The sequence below is a fragment of the Aotus nancymaae genome, unplaced genomic scaffold, assembly GCF_030222135.1.
Source record: "Aotus nancymaae isolate 86718 unplaced genomic scaffold, 86718_ANA_hifiasm-v0.15.2.pri h1tg000079l, whole genome shotgun sequence".
Lineage (NCBI taxonomy): Eukaryota > Metazoa > Chordata > Mammalia > Primates > Aotidae > Aotus > Aotus nancymaae.
In genome coordinates this window covers 21,572,983-21,600,142 of record NW_026988494.1, presented here as the reverse complement: position 1 = coordinate 21,600,142, position 27,160 = coordinate 21,572,983, and the positions used below count along the sequence as shown (strand labels likewise).

The 27,160-nt window shown below is 45.9% G+C and overlaps 1 protein-coding gene across 1 annotated transcript; it reads left to right on the top strand.

The window, feature by feature from the left end:
- Positions 1-242: 242 nt before the first annotated feature.
- On the top strand, positions 243-26,829 carry TNFRSF10D (TNF receptor superfamily member 10d). Its single transcript, XM_012435302.3, has 10 exons — positions 243-369; positions 1,134-1,534; positions 9,626-9,728; positions 15,954-16,067; positions 16,985-17,096; positions 18,118-18,383; positions 18,968-18,999; positions 19,375-19,557; positions 24,187-24,259; positions 24,417-26,829. The coding sequence occupies exons 2-10, from the start codon at positions 1,475-1,477 to the stop codon at positions 24,548-24,550; spliced, it is 1,077 nt and encodes a 358-aa protein (XP_012290725.3). The 5' UTR covers positions 243-369; positions 1,134-1,474; the 3' UTR covers positions 24,551-26,829.
- Positions 26,830-27,160: the final 331 nt, after the last annotated feature.

The following is a 27,160-nucleotide window of genomic DNA, read 5'->3' as shown; positions in this document are numbered from 1 at the left end:
TTTGCCATTAGCCCCAGTCAGCGCTCCAGGTAGGGCACAGAGAATGTGTCGTTACCTGCCCTCTGGTTTCTAGTCTACACTGTGTGCTCCACCTTCGAGGGCCAAGGGGCCTGAGCTGCTCTGAAGACCTTCCTGCAGGCCCTGGTGGCTCTGGTTAATGCTGTCAGTGTTCCCGAAGCTCTTGTCCTCTCACCCGCTGCCTGGATCCGCACCAGCACACATTCCTGACTACACACATTCCTCAGTGCCTGCAGCCTGGCACACATTTCTGGTCCTAACTCAGTGTCTGGGGCCTGGCAGGTGCCGAGGGTGCTCGATCGCTCAAATCCAAGCCAGTCGACAGGATGACATTTCATTCCCAGGTTTCTGGTGAGCTGAAAAACCTCCTTCATTTCTATAATGCGATCCTCTTCTATCCACCATGTGCAGAGTCAGGAGCAGACTCACTCCCAAAGGTCTAGGAGTCGTGCCATTGACCTCACTGCCTAGGGTCACAAGCTGGCACTCTTCACTACCACACGTTGGGTCTGTCCTCACAGCGGCAGTGTGGCTAACTCGATGGGGAGGTCAGTAGCCCAAGGTCAGACAGTTGGACCTGGGTAGACACTAGACGTGAGAGCAGGCGGTGGAAGCCACTCCCCTGGTTCCCCTGCCTCCATACTAGAGCCCTCAAGGTCGATCTGGGATTGTCTGTTCCTTGACCACACAACGGGTGCCAGCCTGTGGCTAGGGATGCCCTGGGGTTCCTCTCCCTCCTGCCTACTCCTCAGCCTCTGCAGTGCCTGTCATGACCTGTGTGTCCTTCATTCTGCCCGCTCATCGGTTCACTGGGCCCCTCCTTGGTGCCAGGCACCTGCTACTAAGGGGTGCCAATCCCCTGCCAGAGAAGTTTGGAGCTGGGTGGGAGCAGCCAGGGGCCTGGAGGCAGCGGCAGGCGTGCAGTGGTCAGTGAGGCCGCTGTGGGAGGAGGGAGGGGGAGCAGCAGCTGAGTGGACTGATGTGCATAGGCCAGGAGGGAGCTCAGGGTTTAAGAAGAGGAGAGACAGGCGTCCCGGGGAGGGAGTAGGCTCCTCCGCTCCTTCCTTTGTGCTGTCCATGGCCGGGGCAGGACCACAGACCCCGGGTCACCGCAGCCGCAGCCGCAGCCGACCAGAACTACTCGCAGCCGGCCAGAACTAGTTTCCCGTCGGCCCAGAAACCAACCCCTCCCAGGACTGCGCGGAGTGACTACAAGAGACCACGCCCTCCCTCAAAAGCCGACGGCGCGGAGTAGGTGTGGAAAGTTCTCCGCGCGCACGCACTACGGGGAGGATTTCCGGCGCATTTCTGATTGATTTTGGGGCTTTTGACCCAAAGTTCAGGTGGCGAAGAACCTCCTCTCTCCTCCTTCTCGTGGAACTTCGGAGACAGAGCGTCCCGGCCAACTCGACGGCTTGAGCGACCCAGGACCCAGGACGGCGCCGGGAACCGGGTCATGGCACCGGGCCCCAAGACCCTTCTGTTCGCCATCTTCCTCTTCGCGGTCCAGCTGCTGGTGAGTCCCCGCCGCGGTCCCTGGGTGGGAAAGAGCGCGCCTGGCGCGGGCCGGTTGGGGCAAGTGGGGGAGGGGGACGCGGCGGGGATGCCTGGCCCGGGTCGCCTGCGGCTGGCGATTCTTGGCAGGACGACCCCGTAGTCGGAGTTCGGGAAGAACTGGGTCCCCGGGCTGGGCTGGAGCGACACCGCCGCGAGGGAGCAGAGCGCGCCCTCCCCCTGGCTGCCCCTTGCAGCGAGGACCAGGCTGAGCTGCCCCGTAGTAAGTTCCAGAATCAATGGAGGGGTGGAGTCAAGATGGAAACCTCTGAGTGAAACATCAGGAAGCCACAGAAAGGTTGCCTTTTTCTTTAGTTAATAAAATTAATCAGTTTATATCTATATATGTGTATTTATAAAATTAACTATATATATATATATATATTTTTTTTTTTTTTTTTTTTTTGAGAGGGAGCCTTTCTTGGTCGCCCAGGTTAGAGTACAGTGGCGCGATCTTGGCTCAATGCAACCTCCACCTCTCGGGTGCAAGCGATTCTCTGCCTCAGCCTCCCGAGTAACTGGGACTACTGGCACCCACCACCACGCCCAGCTAATTTTTGTATTTTTAGTAGAGACGGGGTTTCACCATGTTGGCCAGCATGGTCTCGATCTCTTGACCTCGTGATCCTCCGGCCTCGGCCTCTCGAAGTGCTGGGATTACAAGCGTGAGCCACTGCACCCGCCGACCCCGTGTTTATATTGTTAAATGTTTTTCTTGGAGATCGGTTACAGTCAGTGAAAAGGCTTTCCAACGCTGTCTTTTGCAACCTTCTTTTCCTCTGCCCTGAAAGTGGCAGAAAGCGCTTAACCAACTTGCTTGCAATTAGTGCCTTGCTCTGCCACCCTTGTGTCCCTTCTGCTTCCCACAGGGGACCAGAGGCTGGCCCCTTCCTTCAGCATAAAAGATGTAATGTTTTCGTTGTGAATTGTCTTTGGAAACTGAGATTGGTAGTGGTGTACACAATAAGGACATATTACAAATGAAATGTGCAGATATCCAGGACTTTTTCAGAGTGATAGAGGTTTTTGCCAACAGCGCTTTCTAAGATTCCTTATATAATATCAGGAAAAAAAAAAAAAAGAAAAAAAAGATGGAAGGGCAAAACAATTGTAACAATTGTTACAGAAACAATGAGAGTTTGCATGTTTTCTTTCAACAAATTAATGCTAAATTCAGAAAAGCAGTAATATTTTCAGCTCTCAAAAATTGCACAACTGACTTCTTTTTTTTTTGAGACGAAGTTTCGCTCTTCTTGCCCAGGCTAGGGTGCAATGGCCTGATCTCGGCCCATTGCAACCACTGCCTCCCAGGTTTAAGCAATTCTCCTGCCTCAGTCTCCCGAATAGCTGGGATTAGAGGCACACACCACCATGCCTGGCTAATTTTTTATGTTTTTAATAGAGACAGGGTTTCACCATGTTGGTCAGGCTGGTCTCAAGCTCCCGATCTCAGGTGATCTCTTGAACTCCGCCCATCTCAGCCTCCCAAAGTTCTGGGATTACAGGCATGAGCCAACACACCCAGCCAACAACTGACTTCTAAATTAGTTTATAGTGGGTGGACCTTCCTTGAAGGCAGCTAGAGGAATGGCTGTGTCAGGAAGGATGGTGGTCCTGAAGAGAGAATGTGTGGGTGACTTGTGTATACAAGGTCAGCAGCCGGAATTTCACAGTTTTGGGAATGTGAGCTCTGTATGTTCCAAAGGAGGCTTTAATCCCTCCATCAGTCTTGCCTTGTTTCAATGCACAATACCTTTTTAAAATTTTGGAGCTAACATAAATCACATTAGATGTGTTACAGCAGTACATTCAGATTGATCCTTTTTTTTTTTTTTTTGAGACACAGTCTCACTCTGCCACCCAGGTTGGAGTGCAGTGGCAGGGTCTTGGCTCACTGCAACCTCCGCCTCCCAGGTTCGAGTGATTCTCCTACCTCAGCCTCCTGAGTAGCTGGGATTACAGGTGCACACCACCACACTTGGCGGATTTTTTGTATTTTCAGTTGAGATGAGGTTTCACTGTGTTGGCCACACTGGTCTTGAACTCCTGGCATCGTGATCCACCTGCTTCGGCCTCCCAAAGTGCTGGGATTACAGCCATCAGCCACCGCACCTGGCCTGGTCTTTTTAACAAGGGTATTGTGTTTTCCTGCATGGATAAGCCACAGTTAAATTCACTGTTGCCTCCTAGAGGCAGCTGGTGAGATCCCATCCTGACTTTGCCTTTGCTAATTTCAACAGCATTGTAATAAATACCCTTGTATGTATCTTGTGTCCACATATCCATGTGCACCAGCTTATTGGGCAGCTCCTTAGAAATAGAATTTTACCACTGGCCATGGTGGCTCACGTCTGTAATCCCAGCAGTTTTGGAAGCCAGTGCAGGTGGATTATGAGGTCAGGGGTTCAAGACTAGCCTGGCAAATATGGTGAAACCCTGTCTCTACTAAAAATACAAAAATTAGCTGGGCATGGTGGCATGTACCTGTAGTCCCAGTTACTCTGGAGGCTGAGGCAGAAGAATTGCTTGTACCCAGGAGGCGGAGGTTACAGTAAGCCAAGATGGCGCCACTGCACTCCAGCCTGGGCAACAGAATGAGACTCCATCTCAGGAAAAAAAAAAAAGTTGAATTTTACTTCTACCTTTGTGGGATAAATAATTTCAGAAGTTTCTTAACATGTTCACAACTTTTCCTCTAAAACACACTGAACCCAGCTTACACTCACACCTAGTCCGCAGATGTGCCTGTGTCCCTACACCCTGGCTACCCTTAGCTTTCATTCTTTACTAGTCTAAGGAGTAAAACGTGATGCATCACATTGTTATGCATTTTCATTCCTTCATGATATTAGGGATTTTAAAGGATACAGGAGTTTTTTGATACTCGGAGTACATGACCTGAGACCCCAAATGAGATAGCAGGGGAGGGCGGCAGGGAGATTGAATTCCCAGCTATGCACTTGGGAAACGGTGGTCAGTGGGGCCAGTCCCTGGCACCTGCCATGCCTGTAAATGGAGATAAGGTCTGTGGCCTCAGGCTGTTAGGATGACATCAGATGAGCCTGGAGCTGAGCTCAGTTCCTGACCCAGGTCCTGGCTCTGTCAATGCTGGTTTGGACCAATCTCTGGGTCAGGTCCTTCCACATCTCTTAGAGAGAGAGGTCATTCCTCTCTCTCTAAGTAGGAATTGGGAAGTTCTGAAGGCTCAGAATCCCAGACTCTCAGGCTGTCAACACCTCCTGGAATTGGAGTCTGGGAACAGCTGGGCCCTGCCGTGCTTCCCTCCAGCTCTGTGACTCTGGTCTGGCCCCAGCTCCTGCCTGTAAAATGAAGAGGAGATAAAAATCTTCAGCAGCCCTGTGTAAACCTCAGAGGGCTGTGTTTGCAGGTGTGGGAGGACAAATTGCATCCTCAGGGCTGGTGTCAGTCACTCTTGACTGAATCCTCTGGGCACATGTCCTCCATGCAGCAGAGGCTGCACCTGCTCCTACCTGCACCTCGGTATGGGCTCCCTGAGCTTGGGGAAGAAGCTTCCGAAGACTGGGGTGGAGCGCCATGGGGACGGGCCATGGAGGAACAGAGGAACCAGACTTCAAGTGAGGACAGCGATGGCACTGCAGGGCCACAGCCTGGTTCACCCGTCACGCTTCCAGTTGTCCTCCTGGTAGGCGCCCAACCCAGGTTGCAGTTTGAGGAGTGAGCAGGAAGGGTCTCCATCTACATGGTCGCAGGTGGCTGCTGACCCAGCCTCTATGGAGGGGCCACAGTCCCAGTTCTGGTCCTGTGTCCTATATCCAGGAGTGGCAGGTCAGTGAGGCTCTAGCTTCCAGGTTGGAGATGGGGACAGTGGGGACAGTGGGGACAGTGCCCTTCCTCAAGCCTGTGCTCTTGGGCAGCTGGTGTCCTGCTCCTAGCCAGAGACTGCACATTTTCATGTGGTGCATTTTCCTAATGACCCTGGGAGAGGAGGGCAGGTTGTTTTCCCTGTTTTACAAGTGGCGAAAATGAGATTCAGAAGCAATGTCTCTAGCATTTTTGGCCTCATCTTCTGTATAATAGCAGCCCTATTTGTGCCTCTGCAGGGCTAGAGTTCTCTGAGCAGCTGCTTCTCAGTGCAGATCTCTGCCCTGCACTTGGCCCTCTGGGAGCTCCTATGGTTCCTCAGCAGAGTCCACAGGGCTCTTTGGGGTCCCCTCCCTGTGCTGCAGCCTGGAGCCTGTCCTTAGGCAGTGACCGAGACCACGACTGCACTCACCTTATGGGCTTGAGGGGAAAGGGATTCACCCAGGAAGTAAACAGTGAGCCCTTTACTCTGGGAACACCTGTGCCTGGAGTCTGCTGGAGCCAGGGAGGACAAATGAGCCCCATGTGAATCCTGCTCCCTGGAGCCCACAGTGTGGTGGGAGAGGTGACACCAGGGATCATGTCGCTACTAGGAGGTAGCATGAGGGAGGCCTGAGGTCTCACCACCCTTGCCTCCCCTCCTCCAGAGAGGCCGTGCTGGAGGGAGGCTGCCCTGGTGCGAGGCCACAGGATGTGGTATTGCTGGCCTGGAGGATGTTGTTTGGGTACAGTCCCCATTGAGAGTCATGGAAGGAAGCTAAGCTTCTCTTTAAAGGTTGGGTTTTTTGTTTTTGTTTTCCTTTTTTGCTGAACCTGAGAATTATATTGACATAAGACAGGTGCATGGGAGAAAAGCGCAGACACACACACACACACACACACACACACACACACACACACACACACATTTTTGAGATGGAGTCTCGCTCTGTCACCCGGGCTGGAGGGCAGTCTTGCAATCTCGGGTGACAGAGGGAGACTCCATCTAAAAAAAAAAAAAACTTTTTTAAACAAGTTAAAACAATGGCGAGCTGGGACATGCCTGTCAGCGCGTCCAACAGATATGTTGGTTAAAGTACAAAGACAAAGAATGTACTACGTGCTGATAAGCACACATAGAATGTGCTACATGCCTATGAGCATGTCTAATAGCTACATAGGATAAGGCTTAACAAAGAGTTATTAGCACACTTATTCTTTAACAAGAAAGGAAGCGTTGAAGACGAACTTTTACTTTCCACACTCATTTAACCAAAGTGATTATCAAAAGACTTTAAAGGCAATACAGAGGGTTATGTGGATGTCAAAAACCTTTTAGATCTCAGTCTTTCTTTCTTTCTTTCTTTCTTTTCTTTTCTTTTTTTGAGACAGAGTCTCATTCTGTCACCCAACCTTTAGTTCAGTGGCACGATCTCGGCCACTGCAACCTTCACATCTCAGGTCCACATGATTCTTCTGCCTCAGCCTCCCAAGTAGCTGGGATTCCAGGTGTCCACCACCACGTCCAGCAAATTTTTCTTGTGTTTTTAGCAGAGATGGGGGTTTCTCTAAGTTGGCCAGACTGGTCTCAAATTCCTGACCTTGTGATCCGCCCGCCTCGGCCTCCCAAGGTGTTGGGATTACAGGCATGAGCTGCCACACCTGGCTGAACACACTTGTGAAAAATCTGTGGTTCAGAGAAGAAACCAAAAGGGAAGGTAAAAGATTTCAAAATAAATAATAATGATGGCCAGGCGCAGTGGCTCACTTCTGTAATCCCAGCACTTTGGAAGGCTGAGGCAGGTGGATCACGAGGTCAGGAGTTCAAGATCAGCCTGGCCCAGATGTGAAATCCTGTCTCTACTAAAAAAAAAAAATTAGATGTGTGGTGGCGGGCACCTGTAATCCCAGCTACTCTGGAAGCTGAAGCAGAGAATTGCTTCAACTCAGGAAGCAGAGGTTCAGTGTGCCTAGATCACACCACTGCACTCCAGCCTGGCAACAGAGCGAGACTCCGTCACAATGAAAAAAAAAAAAAGAAAGAAAAGGCTGGGCACAGTGGCTCACGCCTGTAATCCCAGCACTTTGGAAAGCCAAGGCAGGCAGATCATGAGGTCAGGAGTTTGGGACCAGCCTGGCCAACATGGTGAAACCCCATCTGTATTAAAAATACAAAAATTAGCTGGCTATGGTGCGACGTGCCTGTAATCCCAGCTACTCAGCAGGCTGGGGCAGGAGAATTGCTTGAACTAGGACCTGGGAGGCAGAGGTTGCAGTGAGCTGAGATCGCACCACTGCACTCCAGCCTGGGCTACAGAGCAGACTCCATCTCAAAATAATAATAATAAAAAAAATCATAATGACAATAAAACACAGAATTGGTGGGAAGTGGCTAATAGTGCTGGGGTGAAATATCCAGCTTTCACTGTTTCTGTGAAGAATTGGGAGTTGGGGATGGGAAATTACTACTGAAGGATATGCAGTTCCTTTTTGGAGTGATGAAAATATTCTGAGATTGATTATAGTGATTGCATAGCTATGAGTATATTAAAAACTATGGAAATATAGACTTTAAATGGGTGAATTATAGGAATAATCATTATTATGTGAATTGTGTCTCATTAAAGCTATCAAAGAAAAAATGTGAAATCTATGGCCAGAAGCTGTACATTAATCAATTATAAAATAGAAGTGTAAATTTAAACCAAAGTAATAAGGAGGAACATAAATCAAGGAAACAGAATAAAAACCACAAAAAGAACTGACGAGATGGACTGTGGAAGAGGTTGTAGTGAGCAGAGATTACACCACTACGCTTCAACCAGATGACAGAGGGAGACCCTGTCTCAAAGAAAGACATTAAAAAAAAAAAAAAGGAATTGACAAAATGAAAAGTTGGTCTTCAGAAAGAGGGGAAAAAACCAACCTAACAACAAACACTTCGTTGGACGAGAGGGAGTAAGACTGTGAGAGCAGAGAAAGGAGATGCAGACATTGCCTGAACCTAAGAGCCCAGCCAGAGAAGGAAGGATTTGGGAAACATACTTTAACTTCACTGTCAACAACTGCTTGACAGGCTTTGATGTGGAAGAAGGCTACATTTTGTCTTGTTTAGATCCAGGCAGTTGAACTGAGCCCAACATAAGTAGCTTTTATTGTAACCATTTTGTTTTTGCTCAGGAGCAAAATTAGATTAAATGTAACTAAATTTAAGTTTACAATTAAATTAATTTTCTGCTTTAAACCACTCCCAAGTTAAAGAAAAGTTACAAAAAATATACAAAAAATCCATTTGAATATTAGCTGTTGACATGAAGAATGCCATCATTGAGTTCTTTAGTGTGTGCTTTCTATGAACAAGGACATTAATGTCAACACATTACCACTATCTAATACACAGCCTCTATTCCGATTTCTTCAGCTGTCTTCTATTTGCTGTTTATAACGGAGATCAAGGCAAGAATCCCTGAATTGCTGTTTCATCTTTTTCTGTGACACTTTGATATTTAGTGGGAACAGCTTGTCAAAGTCCTTCATAAAGCAGAAATTAATGACTTAATGTTTGATGCTACATCCTGACTTTCATTAAGGTTATAGATATTATAGCCTTCATTTGTAAAAATGTGTATGTTTATGTGTGTGTCTGTGTGTTTGTGTGTGTGAGAGAGAGACAGAATTCACCCACTGGTCAACTAAACACTTGGTCAAACTAAATGTGTTAGATGCTATTTCTGCTTGAAGGTCTCATGTGGATTTTTAAAAAATCATATGAAGTCTTTTCTTGCCAACCACAGTGTCATGTGCCTGTTATCCACGTTACTGGGGGGCCTGAGGCAAGAGATCACTTGAGGCCAGAAGTTCCAGGCTGTAGTGGACTCTGATCTGTGAATAGTTGCTATACCTGTGAATAGCCGCTGTGTTCCAGCCTGGGCAACATAGCAAGACTCTATCAAAAAAACAGAAATAGCTCTTCTTGCTCACATTTTCTGTGGTAAAGGTATTTTATGTTATAATATGAGGAAAGGTTACAGAGGTGTTTTTCTTTATAGAAAATAGCTACCCTAACAGGCCAAGGGACAAACACAGATGCAAAAGAATGAAGGTTTGGAGCTGGAAAAAAGGTATAAGCTCTGATGGCTTTTGTCACTTGGGGTAAAGGGAATGTGAGACGGAGCCTGGGAGAAGTGAGGTCTGAAAGCCATTCACACCCATCTCTGCTTTGTCCCCACAGGGCCAAGTTGACTGTCTCAGCGATCGGCAGGATGAAGTTCCCCAGCTGACAGTGGCCCCACAGCAACAGAAACACAGTCTCAAGGAGGAGGAGTGTCCAGCAGGTACACTCTTATTTTTAAAAATTGTTTTGTGGCCGGGCGCGGTGGCTCAAGCCTGTAATCCCAGCACTTTGGGAGGCCGAGGCGGGTGGATCACGAGGTCAAGAGATCGAGACCATCCTGGTCAACATGGTGAAACCCCGTCTCTACTAATACAAAAAATTAGCTGGGCACGGTGGCGCGTGCCTGTAATCCCAGCTACTCAGGAGGCTGAGGCAGGAGAATTGCCTGAACCCAGGAGGCGGAGGTTGCGGTGAGCCGAGATCGCGCCATTGCACTCCAGCCTGGGTATCAAGAGCGAAACTCCGTCTCAAAAAAAAAAAAAAAAAAAAAATTGTTTTGTTTTTAATTAACAGATAAACATTGTATATATTTACGGTATACACTATGATGTTTTGAAATACGTATGTATTGTGGAATGCCTGAATCAAGCTAATTCACATATTTATCATGTATTTGTGGTAAGAACACTTAAAATCTGTTCTTAGTAATTTTCAGCTGTATGGATACAGAGCCCTGGGATAAGCCCTCTTTGCCCTTTCATCTGTGGGTTTTGAGGCTCTCATCTGTGGTTTCTGTATCCGTGGTTGCAAAAAGTCACATATCAAAATACATAGAGAAAGCAATAAAAATGATAATCCATCAATAAAAGTAGATAAAAGGCAATGCAGTATAGCACTTATTTACATAGCATGTCTTTTGTATTAGTATTACAAGTAATCTAGAGATGATTTAAAGCATATGTGCCTGGCTTATACGCAGTACCATCCCAATTTATATCAGGGACTTGAGTATGTGCAGAGTTTGTTCCATGGAAGATATTCCCTGTGAGTAGAAGGAAGGACTGTACAGCACATTACTTTATTAACTGTAGTCGCCATGCCCCACAAGACATCTCTTGAATTATTCCCCCTGTCTAACTGAAATTTTGTATCCTTTGACCAACATCTCCCCAACTCACCATCCAACTCCAGCCCTGGTAACCACCATTCTACTCTGTACCTCTTTGAGATCAACTTTTTCAGATTCCACATGTGTGAGATGGTGAGGTGTTTGTGTTTTGGGCCTGTCTTATCTCATTTAGTGCAGTATCCTCCATGTTTATCCATGCTGTCACAAATGACAGAATTTCCTTCTTTGTTAAGGCAGAATAGTATTCCATTGTGTCTGTGTATCACATTTTCTTTACCTTTTCATCCATTGATGGACTCTTAGATTGATTTCCTGTCTTGACCATTGTAAATAATGCTCCAGTGCACGTGAGAGGGAAGCTATCTCTTCAACATACTGATGTCATTTCTGTTGGATGTACACCCAGTAGTGGGATTGTTAGATCATATGGTTGTTCTCTTTTTTGTTTCTTGAGGAACCTCCATCCTGTTTTCCATGATGGCTGTACTAATTTCCATTCACCGAGAGTGTACCAGCGTTCCTTTTCCTCCCCATCATCATCAACACTTGTTATCTTTTATCTTTTTGATAGTAGCCATTCTTACAGGTGTCAAGTGATATTTCTGGTTTTGATTTGCATTTCCCTGATTAGTGATGTTGAGCACTTTTTAATGTATCCATTGGCCACTTGGATGTCTCCTTTTGAGAAATGTCTCTTCAGGCCCCTTGCCCGTGTGTCCAACTTAATTGGATTATTTGATTGCCTGCTGTTGAGATGTTTGAGTTCTGTGTATTTTGGATATTAACCAAAAACTTGGATCTTTTGGATATTGATCTCACATCCTGTAGTTGTTTCTTCGCTCTCTTCATTGTTTCCTTTGTTGTACAGAACCTTTTTAGTCTGATGTAATCTCACCTATTTTTGCTTTTGTTGCCTGTGCTTTTGGGCTCATAGCCAAGAAATCATTGCCCAGACCAATGTCATGAAGATTTTTCCCTATGTTTTCTTCTAGTAGTTTTACAATTTCTGGGCTTATGTTTAATCTTTAGCTTATTTTGAGTTGATTTTTACATATGATGTGAGATAAGGGTCTTATTTCACTCTGCTGCATGTCAATATCTACTTTTCTCTATGTCATATATTGAAGAGAGTGTCTTTTTTCCATTTGTGTTCTTGGTATCTTTGTCACAATTAGTCTACTGTAAATGCATTGATTTATATCTGTGTTTATTATTTATTTCCATCAGTTTATTTATCTTTGTTTATTCTATGACCATTCTGTTTTGATTACTGTACCTTTGTAATATATTTTAAAATCAGGTAGTATGATGCCTCTATCTTTGTTCTTTTGTTTGTTTTGCTTAAGAGCACTTTGGCTATTTGAGGTCTTCTATGGTTCCATACAAATTTTAGAATTGTTTTCTCTGTTTTGGTGAAAAATGTCATTGGAATTTTAATAGGCATTGCATTGAATCTATAGATCAATATTGTTTAATCGTAGTATGGACGTTTAAACAATATTGAGTTTTCTAATCCATGAACATGTACTGTCTTTCCGTTTATTTGTGTCACTTCCCATTTCTTTCATCAGCATTTCACAATTTTGAGATCTTTTGGCTCTGTCATAAATTTATGCACTGACATCCATTTTTGGGCCTGATGTAAGTTGTTTAAAACCCAATCATACCACAGCCTCTTTTGTCCAATTAATAATTCCTTTCCATGTTCTTTTGTTTTTGGTAAAGCATATTTGTTCTTCATCTCCATTACCCAAAACCCAACACATCCCACAGCAGCTGACTATAGTAAAACCTAGTGGTTCAAAACAGAGCAGTGTGAACCTTCTTTGCAGGTGTTGTCTTCCACAATCTCTGTGGGAAAGGCTGTGGTATAATGCCCATGACCTTCTTAAAGGCGTAGTCCCACGGATCCTCTCTCTCTATCTTTGCTTCCCACACATCGGTTAGTGTGGTTGGACTGAGTGGCTCCCCATTTCCTGTAAGTGCTGTGAAGTGTGCCGTCCTCTTCTTTCTGGAATCTGTAAGTAATACACAACTGCTGTGTTTCCTGTGTTTTGTTGTGTTGCTTTCTCTCTGTTTTCCCTAACTAACACACTTGAACCTAACGTCTTTCCCAATCTTGGCTCTCTTAAAGAGTGACTATCTCCTAAAGAGTAGGTATAACTTTAAACAACATAGGTCAGACCAGAACCACAGAGTCATCTGCCAGAAAAAGTAATTTTCTTGTGGAAGGGACACCTACAAGATGAATACCTAATTAGACATTTCACAGTCCAGCGGGGTAAAGAAGTTTCTTGTGAACATCCGTGATGAAATCCCCTGGATCCCCATCAGGGCAAAGCTAGAGTTTATAGTCACTGTACACAGAGAAACCTCAAGACCAAATCAGAAAGAAACCCAGCCACCACCTTGCTTGAATTTATTTCTAAGCATTTTTTTTTTGTGGCTATTACAAATGGGGTTTTTCAGATAGTTACTTGTTAGTGTATAAAAACACTACTGAATTTGTATGTTGATTTCATGTTTATCTTTATTTTGCACTGATAACAACTTAACGTTTGATGACATTAAAGAAAACTTGACACTTTTCCATCCCTGCCTTATTTTATGTTTTTGACATCATTTTTTACATCGTTTTGTGTTTCATATTTGGTAACAAATTGTTTTTACTATCATTTAAAAATATTTTTGTCTTTTAACCTTTGTACTAATGATATAAGTAATTTATACACAATTTTGATTGTATTAGAATATTTTGAACTTGACCATGTACTTACTTTAATCACACTTTTATATTTTCATATGGTTTCATGTATCTAGGTAGTGTTCTGTTCTTTCAGATTGTAAGGCAAGAAATGCTAATGAGATCCCACAGGTTTTCTTTGTCTAATAAAGTCTTTACTGCTCTTTCATATCTTTTTTTTTTTTTTTTTTTTTGAGACAAAGTCTCTGTCACCCAGGCTGGAGTGCAGTGGTACGATCTCAGCTCACTGCAGCCTTCACCTCCCAGGTTCAAGCGATTCTCCTGCCTCAGCCTCCTGAGTAGCTAGGATTACAGGCATGCAACACCATGCCCGGGTAATTTTTGTATTTTTAGTAGAGATGGGGATTCACCATGTTGGTCAGGCTGATCTTGAACTCCTGACCTCGTGATCCTCCCACCTTGGCCTCCCAAAGTGCTATGAATACAGGCGTGAGCTGCTGCACCAAGCCAGCTCTTTCATTTCTGAAGTACAGACTTGCCAGGTATGGTATTCTTGGTTGGCAAGGGTTTATTTCCTTTCTATACTTTGTATGGTTCCACTCTCTCCTGGCCTGCAGGTTTTCCATTGAGAAGCCTTCAGTAGTTTTATAGGGGTTTCTTTGTACGTTCTTTTTCTCTTGCTGCTTTCAGAATTCTCTTTGCCTTGGATTTTTGTGAATTTGTTTATGATTTGTCTTGGTGAAGATCTCTTCATATTTAATCTGTTTGTGGTTTTATGGGCTTCATTACTATGGATGTCCATTTCTATCCAGATTTGGGACATTATCTTTTATTATTTCTCCCAGAATTACACGTTCTGTTCCTTTGACTTTCTCTGATGCTGCGGCCCACCATAAAGCATATACTGTTTTGCTCCATGGTAACCGTCGGTACTGTTGGCTTTCTTCCTTCTTTTTCATTCTTTATTTTCTTTTTCTTCCTGTGACTTGGTATTTTCAAATGATTTGTTTTGAAGCTCACTGATTCTTTCTTCTGCTTAACCAACTCTGCTGTTGACATTCTCTGTGGAGTTTTTTAATTCAGATATTCTGTTGTTGAATTTTAGAATTTCTGCTTGGTTCTTTAGTATGGTGTCTGTATGTATATGAAACTTCTCATTTTGCTCATGTATTGTTTTTCTGACTTCACGTAGTTGTCTATCTGTATTCTCTAGTAGCTGACTGAGCTTAAGATGCGTATTTTCGATTCTTTGTCAGGCTTTTGGAAATCTCTATTAGTTTAGGGGTTACCTGTGCTTTATTTTGTTTCTTTGCTGCTGTCATGGTTCCCTGATTGCTCAGCAGCCTGTGGCAATGTGTTTGAATGTGTGCTTTGAAGCAGCAGGGACTTATTCCAGTCTTTACAGACTGGCTTTGTCATGGAATGCCATTCACCAGTCAGCCTGTTCACAGATTGTTGGCAGGCCATGTGGTGTGGTTCAAGGGTGGTCAGAGGCTGTATCCAGAGAGGTGACCTGAGGCTTGTGTTCATGGGTGCTGAACTGGCACTGGAGTGGGCCTTGAACTTATGTTTGCAGATGTCAGCCAGGTGCTGTGATGGGTTTCGTCACTAGGTCCACAAGGAAGGGCATGGAGCATGAGTTCATGGGGACTGATTTGCCACTAGGGCAGACCTGGAGGCTGAGTCTGTGGAGGTGGACCGGGATCCTGGGTCTGTAGTGCTAGCTGGAAGGCATAATCGAAGACTGATAGCGCATCTTATCATGCCTTTATCTCTGTGTGCCTCCAGACTTCTGTTTCCTGCACTCTCTTGTTTTTTATTCCATAGGGATAGGTTGGATGATTTCTGTGAGTCAGGCACCATGCTAATGGTGGTTATAAGAGGCCCTGTCTTCATGGAACCTTTTTTCTGGGGTAGTATTATGGCACACAGATCAACATAACAATTAGAAATTCCAGATACGAACCATGAAGAATCATTAAGTGGTGGGTGAGACAGAGACGAGGTTGGTGGGGCCTCTCAGGGATGGTGATGTTGGTCAATATCCAAAGTTGGACAGGGCTAGCATTGCAGAGAGCCGGAAATAGTGCTTCCTGAGCAGCCTCCCCAGGAATGAGAGGCCCAGGGTGCAGGGGCTGGGGGATACTGAGCAAAGACAGGGCCACTGTAGTGAGTGGACAGCAGACAGGTCAGGTGGGCCAGCATGGGCAGATCACGTGTGGAAGAGGTTGGATTTTATTTTGTTATTTTATTTTATTGTCAGCACTTTGGGAAACTGAGGCGGGTGGATCAACTGAGGTCAGGAATCCAAGACCAGCCTGGCCAATATGGTGAAACACCGTCTCTACTAAAAATACAACAAGTTACCCGGGCGTGGCAGTGGGTGCCTGTAGTCCCAGCTACTTGTGAGGCTGTGGCAGGAGAATCACTTGAACATGGGAGGCAGAGATTGCAGAGAGCTGAGATTGTGCCACTGCACTCCAGCCTGGGCACCAAGAGTGAAACTCTGTCTCCAAAAACAAAAAAGAAGTAAAATATTTCTGAGATTTATACTGATTACATATTGAAAAATAGTGTTGTGGATATTCATTGGCTCTTCTGTCTCTTTCCAGGATCTCATAGATCAGAATATACTGGAGCCTGTATCGGGTGCACAGAGGGTGTGGATTATACCAATGGCTACAACAATTTGCCTGCCTGCCTCCTGTGTACAGTTTGTAAATCAGGTACAGAATGTGTGGACCCGTTGCCCAGAGGTGGCGTGCGGAGTGATGAGGTCGGAGTTGTAGCCGATGTGAGTCAGGGAACCAAGTTCCAGCCTGGGCAACATAGCAAGACTCTATCAAAAAAACAGAAATATCTCTTTTTGCTCACGTTTTCTGGGGTAAAGGTATTTTATGTTATAATATGAGGAAAGGATACAGAGGTGTTTTTCTTTATAGAAAATAGCTGCCCTAACAGGCCAAGGGACAAACACAGATGCGAAAGAATGAAGGTTTGGTGTTCATCATACCCTGTTCCATGATTGTGACTTTGGTTGAATAAAAACAAAAAAAGAAAAAGAAATCTTTTTTATAAGACATGCCACCTGGCTGGGAAATCCTCTAAACTATCAGCTGCAAGGGGGCACAGTGGCATGATTACAGCACAGGGAAGGCCTGGCCGAGTGGACAGGACTGGGTTTCAGCGGTGGCACGGGTCTGCTCCGGGGCCAGGCTCTTTTCTGGGCTCTGGACTCCTGGCAGATGCTGGGCCTCACTCAGCCTTTAGGTTCTCAGGCCCCTTCCTCCTCCCTAGCAGGGCTGGGGCTTTGGGGAAGTCACCCAAGGGCTCCTCTCCTTGCAGAGTCCCTCAGGTGATGCCCTTAGCCCTCCCTTGCTGCTGACCATGCGATCTAAACGATGCTTTTCCCCTAATCTGATGTAATAATGAATCATGGTCCTTCTGTATGACTCTGAGTTATGGTGACAGCCGAAGGGTGGGTGTCCTGTATGAGCCCCAAGTATGCTGGTGCAGAACCGGCCCTCAGAACTCCCTGGTGAACTGAGTTGAGTAGAGTGGTGGGAGGGGGTTGGGGTGGTGAGGAAGGGTCAAGGGACACATCAGGGAAACTCATTGCCAAAACCTTGTGCTCTGTCATCAGATGAAGAAGAGCTAAGTCCCTGTACCACGACCAGAGACACAGAGTGTCGGTGCAAGCCAGGAACTTTCCGGAATGACAGTTCCACTGAGGTGTGCCGGAAGTGCAGCACAGGGTGAGACAGCAGCCAAGGGGCTCCCAACAGCTTTCAGGAACCCGAGAAGACCCGAGTCACCTGGTACCCCTATCTCTCCCCTGACCCCATGAAGCCTTCAGCCCCATGAGGCATCCCTGAGCCTGTGGGGTCTCCTGAGCCTGCGGTGGCCCCTCCTGGTCCATCTGCCTGTCCCCACCCCTGCCCGCTGCAGCAGCCCCTTTCCACTCCTCCCCAGCAAGAGTCCCTTTGCCCTGGCCAAATTGTTCATCGGGCTCAGGAGGTGACTTTCTAGGTCCCTTGATACTTCAGGGGACCTAGGAAATGTGATTTCCTTTTGAAATCAGAAGAAAACCCTTGAATCCAGCCTGGTTTGTATTTGTCCTTTTTCCAAGTTGGTTTAAAAAAATGTAATTTTTAATGTTTTTTATGCAGACAGGGACCCATAAAGACAAAAGTGTCCCTGGCCCACAAAAGTCATGGATGGAGCTCCCTTGAGTTCCCATGAAGAGCTGAACCCACCAGCTGGCCTCACCCCAGTCCCTGACTTCTCAATAAATCCTTCTTTTTCCTATTTGGGTTTTAAGGGCTAAGAGTAATTTGCTCTTCTCTAGCCCTCCAGTGTTTGCTGTGACTGGGAGGAATCAGCAGACAGGGAGGGGAGAGGGCTCACTTGTATTGTGGGTTAACTGGAGGACATGGCTCAGCTGGTGGGCTTGTGATTTTTCCCTTGAGTGCGGCTCCTTCTAATGCAGGCCTCCCCAACAGCCCAGGAAAGCTCAGTGTGTGCCCAGCACAGAAGGCTCCTGGAGCTACAGCTCTGACTCCAGAGCAGGGAGGCCGAGGGGCCGAAGTACGCATGCTCAGACCCTTCCCCACTCTCAACCAGGAAGCATTGTGGGGGGGCCCTGCAGAAACAAGGAGCCTGTCCTTCCCCTGACGCCTTCTCAGGGACATTGGGCAGGGAGGGTGGCTTCTCTTTTATCCCACCTAGCCAGCTTTCCTTCAGGAGTCCCCCTTCTACCTCTCTGTTTGTACCCAGGTGCCCCAGAGGGATGGTCAAGGTCAGTGATTGTGTGCCCTGGAGTGACATTGACTGCGTAGATGAATCAGCTGCCAGTTCCACTGGGAAAACCCCAGCTGCAGAGGAGACAGTGACCACCAGCCCGGGGACTCCTGCCTCTCCCTTTCCCACCACAGTCATCATAGTGGTCTTACTTCTAGTGTTCTCTCTGGTTGTGGCTGGGTTTGTTTGGAAGACTTCACTGTGGAAGAAAGTCCTTTCTTGCTTGAAAGGCATCTGCTCAGGTAGGTGCTGGCTGAGGGCAGGGCACTGGGCACTCTCTGCCCTGCCCTCTCCCACCCTGTTCCCACAGACAGAAATGCCTGTCCCTGCCCCTAGTCTAAGTATTTCTGGCCTGGCTCTTTCTTCCTGCTTGTGATCACCCCATCCCCACATCCCGTGCACCCCCTAGGACCCTGGTCTCATCAGTCCTTCTCCGGGGGTGAGAGGTCCCTCATCTCTCAGCCAAGTCCAGGAGGGCAGGGCCAGTTCCTCCCGTCGTCATACCCAGCCTGGCAGGTGGCAGTCAGCTCCTCAACTGGGTGACAAGGGTCAGGATGAGAAGTGGTCACGGGAGTTATTCAGCCTTGGTCAGAGCAGAACAGAGAGCAGAAAACGGAGATTTTCCACGTTTGTTTTTACTCTAGTTCTCGTTCTCATCCCCCTTCTCAGGTGTCCCTGAATTGCAAGGTCCCATTCCTGTCCCTAGGCCTGGGGCTTGTTGTCCTGTGTCCCAGCCCCGAGTCTGCCCTTGTCCCCTACTGCCCTCAGGGAGGGAGGTGCTGAATGGGCCCCTCCGTGCCTGCTAAGGAGACTCCTTCTCTTCCAGGTGCTGGAGGCGATCCCGATCATGTGGACAGAGTGAGTTGGTTTCTCCAAAACTGGGGGCATCTTGGGTTCACGAAGTGCTTCCCGTCTACTGTGGAGTCTGGGTGGGCACAATCCCTTGTCCTCACATTGGCCCCGAGTCTCTGACATGGCCTGGGGGCTTCAGGCTGACTGTGGGGAACACGTGGCCATTTTGAGCACCATACAGACTGGCCGGCTATGCTGCAGCTCTGTCCTTCCTGCAGCCTGAGTGACACCATCACACACAGCCTGCACCCTGGGGGTGGGGTGACCCACCTGCCCTGGACCTCACTGGAAGGGGTTGGGGATGACAGGTCCACCTGTGTGCTGGGGACCCTGAAGCTGAGCCCTGGGTGTGGACTTGAGTGGGCGATTTGCCTTCCAAAGGTCTTTTTCTGGCGTTCATGTCCCTCACGAGGTCCTGAGGCTGAGGACAATGTCTGCAACGAGGACCTGAGCAACAGAGAATCGCAGCACATCCAGATCCCTGAGCAGGAAATCGAAGGTCAGGAGCTGAGAGAGTTAACATGTGTGACTGTAGAGTCGCCAGAGGAGCCACAGCGTCTGCTGGTGAGTTGAGGATGGACTGTGCCATGCCTGGCCTGCTGCCTGCACAAGGCTTCATAGACTGGGAGAGGGCAGTGCCTCTGCTCTCCTGGCCTAGGGGGACATGGAGTTTTTGGGAGACAGGAGACGCAGTGGATGGAGCAGCTGCACTGAGGTGGCGACTGTGCCACTCTGCAGGACATCTGCTTCTTACTCCCTGTCCTGTCCTTGCTGTGTCCCCAGAACCTGGAGCTCCACAGGCACAGAGTGGAGGTGACAGGGTTCGTTGATGACTGAATGAGGGCTGCACAGTCTCCACTGTGTGCTCCTAACAGAACTCAGGGAGCCCCTGCCTGAAACAGCAGAAGCTTTAAATTTACTCCAAAATAATTATTACATTGAACATATTTCATAGTAAATCTTCGTCCAGATTTCTGATCAAGTACGTAAGGAGGCTTCTGGGAAGAAGTAGGATTTGTGAGTCAGTGCATAGAAGTGCTTTTGTATCACACAAACACACACATCCGGATGTTCACAGCAGTTCCTCAGATAGGATATGATATTGAGTATGTGTGAAATCTGGACACATTATTTTTTCAGTGTCAAAATTTCTTTCCTTCAAGATAAAACAAGATGATCCTATCTAATTTCCTACGGACTTTTAAAAAATGATTTGGTTTGTACCATACACCAATGGAACCTAGGTGCCATTTCTTTTGTGATGCTGTGTGAAGTGAGGAACTCCCTGAATTGTTCTGAGTCACCGTCTCCTTCCTCCAAGCCTGTTTAAGCACTGATTCCCTAGTTTTCTCTGCTTTTGGCTCCTCTTTGATCGCTTGTCAAATGGGTGGACGAGGATCACTTACCTCCCATTTTTTTTCCTTTCCTACGGCTGTACCACATGGTGGTGGTTTATTTTATTTTATTTTTTTTTGAATGAAGAGAAGTATACAAAGGGAAGGAAACAAACAAGAAAAAGTCAACAATTACTCCATGATGCTGAATCACATTGGACGTGGGTTATGTAATTTGTAGAGATCTGATCTTGCTACGCTGCCCAGGCTGGTCTCAAACTCCTAACCTCAAGTGATCTTCTCACCCTGGCCTCCCAAAGTGGTGGGACTCCAGGCATGAGCCAGTGCCCCCGGCCACATTGCACATTTTCTGAAAGTGGTAAATGCATAGCTACAATTTTACCATACTACAGCAAGGTGCTCAGTCATAGTGGGCATAGTACCCATCAGTTTTCATCCCTCCTCCTCTCCCTCCCTCCCTCCCCCGCCTACTAGTCCCCAGCGTCTATTGTTGCCATCTTTATGTTCACGAGTATCCGATGTCGCATATAGCTTGTGAATATCAGATCTTTGTCAGATGCATAGTTTGCAAATATTTTCTTCCATTTTGTAGGTTGTCTGTTTATTCTGTTGATAGTTTCTTCCTTTCTTTTTTTGAGACTGAATCTAGCTCTGTCACTCAACTAGAGTGCAATGGCATGATCTTGGCTCACTGCATGATCTTGGCTCATTGCATGATCTTGGCTCACTGCAACCTCCACCCCCCGGGTTCAAGTGATTCTCCTGCCTCAGCCTCCCTAGCAGTTGGGATTGCAGGCACCATGCCTGGCTAATTTTTGTATTTTTAATAGAAATGGGGTTTTTTCATGTTGGCCAGGCTGGTCTCAAACTCCTCACCTCAGGTGATCCGCCTACTTTGGCCTCCCAAAGTGCTGGGATTACAGGTGTGAGCTGCCGTGCCCTGCCTGTTGATAGTTTATTTTTGTTGATAGTTTCTTTTGCTGTGCAGAAGTTCTTTAGTTTAATTAAATCCCACTTGACAATTTTTGTTTTTGGTGCATTGCTTTTGAGGGCTTAATCATAAATTCTTTGCCATGGCTGATGTCCAGAAAGGGTTTTTTCTAGGTTTTCTTCTAGCGTTATTACAGTTCGTGGTCTTACTTTTAAACATTTAATCCACCTTCAGTTAATTTGTGTATATGGTGAAAAGAAGAAGTCTAGTTTTCTTTCTTCTTCACGTGGCTAGCCAAATATCCCAGCATTATCTGTTGAATAGGGAGTCGTATTAGTCCATTTTCATACTGCCAAGGAGAAATACCTGAGACTGAGTAATTTATAAGGAAAAAGAGATTTAATGGACTCTTAGTTCCACAGGGCTGGGGAGGCATCACAATCATAGTGTAAGGTGAAGGATGAGGAAAGGCACATCTTACATGGCAGCAGGCAAGAGAGTGTGTGCAGGGGAACTGCTCTTTATAACACCATCAGATCTTGTGAGTCTTATTCACTAAACAAGAATAGAACAGGATAAACTCATCCACATAATTCAGTTACTTCCCACCAGGTACCTCCTATGACAGGTGGGGATTATGGGAGGTATAATTCAGGATGAGATTTAGGCAGGAATGCAGTCAAACCGTATCAGGAGTCCTTTCTGCATTGCTTATTTTTGTCCACATTATTCAAGATCAGATGGCTGTAGTTGTGCAGCTTTAGTTCTGCATTCTCTATTCTGTTCCATTAGCTATGTGTCTATTTTGGTACCAGTATCCTGTTGTTTGGGCTATTGGTAGCCTTAGAGTATAGCTTGAGATTAGGTAACGTGATGCCTCTAGCTTTTTTCATTCTGCTTAGGATTGTTCTGGCTATTCAGGCTCTTTGTTGACTCCATATCAATGTAAGAATACCTTTATTCAATTCTGTGGAGAATGACATGGGTAGTTTGATAAGAATAGCATTAAATCTGTAGATAGATTTGGGCAGTATGACCATTTTAACTATATTAACTCTTCCAATCCATGAGCATGGAATGTTTTTCCTTTTGTTCATGTTATCTATGATTTCTTTTAGCAGTGTTTTGTAATTGTCCTTCTAGAGATCTTTTACATCTTTGGGTAAAGGTATTCCTAGGTATTGTGTGTGTGTGTGTGTGTGTGTGTGTGTGTGTGTGTTGTTAATGGGATTGTGTTCTTTATTTGGTCCTCAATTAATTAATTAATTAGCCTGAACGTTATTGGTATATAGATATGCTACTGATTTTTATACATTGATTTTGTATCATGATATTTTGCTGAAGTCATTTATCAGTTCCAGGAGGAACTTTTGGTGGACTCTAGGGTTTTCAAGGTATAGAATCATGTCATCTGTAAAGAGAGATAGTTTGACTTCTTCATATCTGGATGCCTTTTATTTCTTTCTCTTGCCTGAGTGCTCTGGCTGGGACTACCAGTACTATGTTGAATGTGAGTGGTGAGAGTCAGCATCCCTGCCTTGTTCCAGTTGTCAAGGGGAATGCTTCCAACTTTTGCCCATTCAGTATGATGTTGGCTGTGGGTTAGTCATAGATGGCTCTTATGATTTTTAGGCATGTTCCAGTCAGAACCTTTTAGTGTTTTTTAATATCCAAAAGAGCAAATACCTTTTCCATACTTTTTCAAAATTTATTATTTTACCCAGATAAAATTTAGAATTATAAGATTTCCTCCATCCTCCCCTCTCAAAAATACTCAGTGGCATTCTTATCAATTCACTTTAAAATTAAAACTTAATCTACAAGTACTTCATATCCTATAAATATTCAGTATTTTCTTATTGAAGAAGATAGCATTTGAAGTCAAGTATTTTATTATAACTGAGTTGTGATTAGTGTTTCTCTTTGAAGAAGCTATTCCTGTTTCTTCTCATGGCTATTGAGTATTTTGTATCCATTATGGGTTTGGATAGCCCTGTAATTCTATTAGAAACTTATTGCATCTGCTATGTTTTTAACATTCCTCCAGACATACATTTATATTTCAATGTTGTAGTTTCATGCTTAGGGATTTTAAATGACATTGAAAATAATGATTATTGTGTCTGCCCCCTTCCAAGAGTGTTGGCTTATTTTCGTTTCCCATCTTGTTGCCTAGACCAGACCTTTCAGAACAATGCTCAGCTGTGCTTAGGGAGGCAGGTGTTCAGGTCCTGATTTGATTTCTGGGGAAGGCCTCCAACATGTCACCCTTAGGAATGGTGATCACTTTTGGTTTCATATAGAAATTCTCCTCATCAAGAATGCAGCCTCCTATTCTAAAAGGTTTAGAAAAAAATCAGAATTGGTGTCTAATTTTACAAAATGTCTTTCCAGCCTCCATAGAGACTGATGTTTTATTTAATTGCCCTATTGATACGGTACAGTATTAATGATCCAAGATCATGTACAGTCTTGGAATAAATCATTTTATTAGGTTTTCCCGGGTACCCTCATATATAGTCTTCTGCTGAGACGTCTGCTGGTAAAAATCCTGTAAGGAAGTGATCTCCTGTGAAGGTGGGTGGGAGTTGATTAGATGGGGCAGAAGGGAACTTTCTGGAGTGGTGGGAATGTTCTGTGTCTTGATTGGGGGATGATTACACCAGTGTATACAGTAGTCAAAGCTGGGCAGAACACTTACACAGTGAGCATTTACTGCATGTCACTTATGTCTCAATGAGCCACCATCAGATAGAGCCTGAGAGCTGTGCAGAACTAGAGGGTTATCTCCATCTCCATGGAGCCCCGAGAGGGGAAGTGCTGCAGGTGTCAGGGCTGGCTGGTCGGGGTCAGTACTGGACGGCAGGACTCCTGACTGATCACAGCCTTCCCCACTGTGTGTTACAGGGACAGGCAGAAGCTGAATGGTGTCAGAGGAGGAGGCTGCAGGTTCCAGTGAATGACGCTGACCCCACTGAGAGTAAGTGTATTGTCCCTACAATGTCCTCCCTGCTGTCCCCATAGCTGAGAAAGCTCTTCTGGAGCATTCACTGCTGGAAGAAGGGGATCCTATGTCGATCCTGGGCTGATTGTCCCTGGAACATCAAGACCCTCAGTCTTCTCTTCTCTATTCTCAGTGAACACATTGCTGGATGCCTCGGCAACACTGGAAGAAGGACATGCAAAGGAAACAATTCAAGACCAACTGGTGGGCGCCGAAAAGCTTCTATGTGAAGAAGGTGACGGAGGCTCTGCTACATCCTACCTGTGAAAGAATCTCTTCAGGAAACCAGAGCTTCCCTCATTTACCTTTTCTCCCACAAAGGGAAGGAGCCTGGAGGAAACACTCCAGTGCTTGACCCATTGCCTCAGCAAACTACCATCCAATATGGTGCAGCTTACCTGAGGTCTTACAACTTTGTCAATGCACTTGGAGTAATTTTTATGGAATATTGACTGTGATAAGCAAATTTCAGAGATTTATATAAGATTCTTGGTGGCATAGAGTTATACGATTGTGTATTAAGGGCATAGAGTTATACAATTGCGTATTAGGCCACATGCATTGGCTCATGTCTGTAATCCCTCCAATTTGGGAGTCTGAGGCGGGTGAATCACTTGAGCTCAGGAGTTGGAGACCAGCCTGGGCAACACAGTGAAACTCAGTCTCATTTAAAAAGAAAAACAGTGGTTTTAAGATGTCATTATTTTCAGTACTTCATCCTGAGACAAGTCTTTATTTCTTACATTGTAGGCTCCATCTCTGCTGGTGTGTGCATTTAATTACATCTAACTCCAGATGCCACACAGCGACAATGGTTTGCCTCATAGTTTTTTAACTTTGGAACTGGATGATCTGGCTATTACCTATATTTTTAGTTTAGGATATTTTCGACTTGATGAGTTTTCAAGACATAGCCCCATAGTAAGTCATGAGTATGTGGACTTAGGAGGGTTCGACTTAGAGTTTTGAGTTTTAAGATATGATTATTGGGGCTTACCTCCACCTTAAGTGGAGAATAATTTGTATTGCTTAGTATTATATGATATACATCTTTCTATTTTCTGATTTTTTATAATGACGTAACCATGGAAAAACTCTAGGAAATGTACTTATTAGGCTGTTTACCTGGGTTGCCTGGATGCAAACCAGCAGTCGAAAATGATTAGAAATATAAGTAGCGACGGAGGGAGGAATCCTCCCTCTGGGAGGCAGTGACTGCGTTCCAGGTCTCCTCCCACGCCCTGTGACTGGACCAGGGTTTGATGGCTGGCAACTTCTCAAGGGGCCAGTCTGTCTTATTTGATAATTTTAGAGGTATATAGCAGTATTTATTTATAAATAAATAAATATTTATTTATAAGTAGATGTTTACATATGCCCAGGATTTTGGAGAGTGTGGGATCTATGGGAAGCCATGTATCTGGTCTGTCCTGCTGGGACAGGCATGAGACTGCATCTTCCTGCTTGTCCACAGCAGATGAGGACAGTGAGAACTGGGTGAGATCTGAGACTGCGAATAGCTTCTCTGTCAAGTGCCCTTACAGCTGAACATGAGTGAATCTTGGGCATCCTTTGGGCTCAGGGCAGAGCGGGTGTTCATCTGCCTGAGCATCCGCCTTGGCATCAAGAGGGAAGAGTGGACGGTGCTTTGGAAATGGTGTGAAATGGTTGCTGACTCAGGCGTGGGCGGCCCCTCTTGCTTCTGGTGCTCTGTGACCCTGAGCCCCTGAGCAGAGTTTAAGGGTACAGCTTCCCTATTTGAGGAGCTTGGTCCCTTTGTAAGCATCTGATGCATCTCAGAAATACCAGTTCTTAAACACTGTGACAGGGGGACCTAGAATGGCTGATGCATTAATGCTTTGTTCTTGTGTCCCATTCTATTATTTTACTTAAAAACGTCAGTAATCATGTTAGCCTCTTTCCAGCAAACTCTTCTTCACAGTAGTCCAGTGGTGGTAGGATAATTTACAGATGTAGTCATTCTAGGAGTTTCCGTGTTTGCCGTCTCAAGGCATTGTATGTTGTCCTGCTCCGGGACTGGTTTGACTGGGACAGTTAGAATTCTCTGAAGATTTCAGCACATTCAGAATGTTGTGTCCATTGATCTTTGGGAGGCGGTGGCCTTTCTGGTCTGTACACTTCCGTCCTCTCCCACTTCCATCGGGCGTACCACGCTTTGTCCCCTGCACTTCTGGAAGGCACAGGGTGCTGCTGCCTCCTGGTCTTTGCCTCTGCTGGGCCTTTGCTGCAGGACGCTCGGCCTCAGAGCTCAGAGGGAGCCAGTCTGTGCCCATCTCCCTTGTCCCTTGTGCAGAGGCCTTCCTTGAAGATGCATCTAGAGTATCAGCCTTATCGGTGTCGGTTAAGCTTATTCTTTTAAAGTGAGCTTCCTGACAACATGAAATTGTTGGGAGTTTTTAGTGTTAATTCCTTTGTTTTGGTTTTGCTTTATACCCGGCCAAATAGCATGTAACGCCTGGTTATATATGAAAAGCTCATATGTTCATGAATTTTATCCAAAATAAACATGAAAGCTTATATAAAAAGAGGTGCAGTGTTTGTTTATTTCCATCCTTCCCTCTTCCTGTGAAACAGCTTTGAGTGACAGGAGGCCTGCTGGGACTCCTTACTTGTCCCCTCTCTGCCTTCAGGCTTGGCCTTCCTGGTGGGAGGTGGGTTGGGGGTTAGGTTTCTGCCTATGACTCCTTGGATTTTAAAGTGTCAGGTTCTCACACCTCCTCCCTGTCTCTCTCCTGTCTGCTCCTCCCTCTGGGGAGAGGGACACCAGCTCTTACCTGCATCCCCATCAGTAGACTCAGGTGGCTCGGCCCTGCAGGCACCTCAGTGACCCATTTTCAGCTGCCCTTGCCCTGAAGA

Bases quoted from the DNA above. Each gene is read 5' to 3' on its own strand.
- TNFRSF10D (XM_012435302.3), top strand. From the start codon at position 1,475: ATGGCACCGGGCCCCAAGACCCTTCTGTTCGCCATCTTCCTCTTCGCG. The intron at 17,097-18,117 runs GTGAGACAGCAG...GTTTGTACCCAG, and splicing joins TGCCGGAAGTGCAGCACAGG to GTGCCCCAGAGGGATGGTCA. The intron at 19,558-24,186 runs GTGAGTTGAGGA...TGTGTGTTACAG, and splicing joins AGGAGCCACAGCGTCTGCTG to GGACAGGCAGAAGCTGAATG.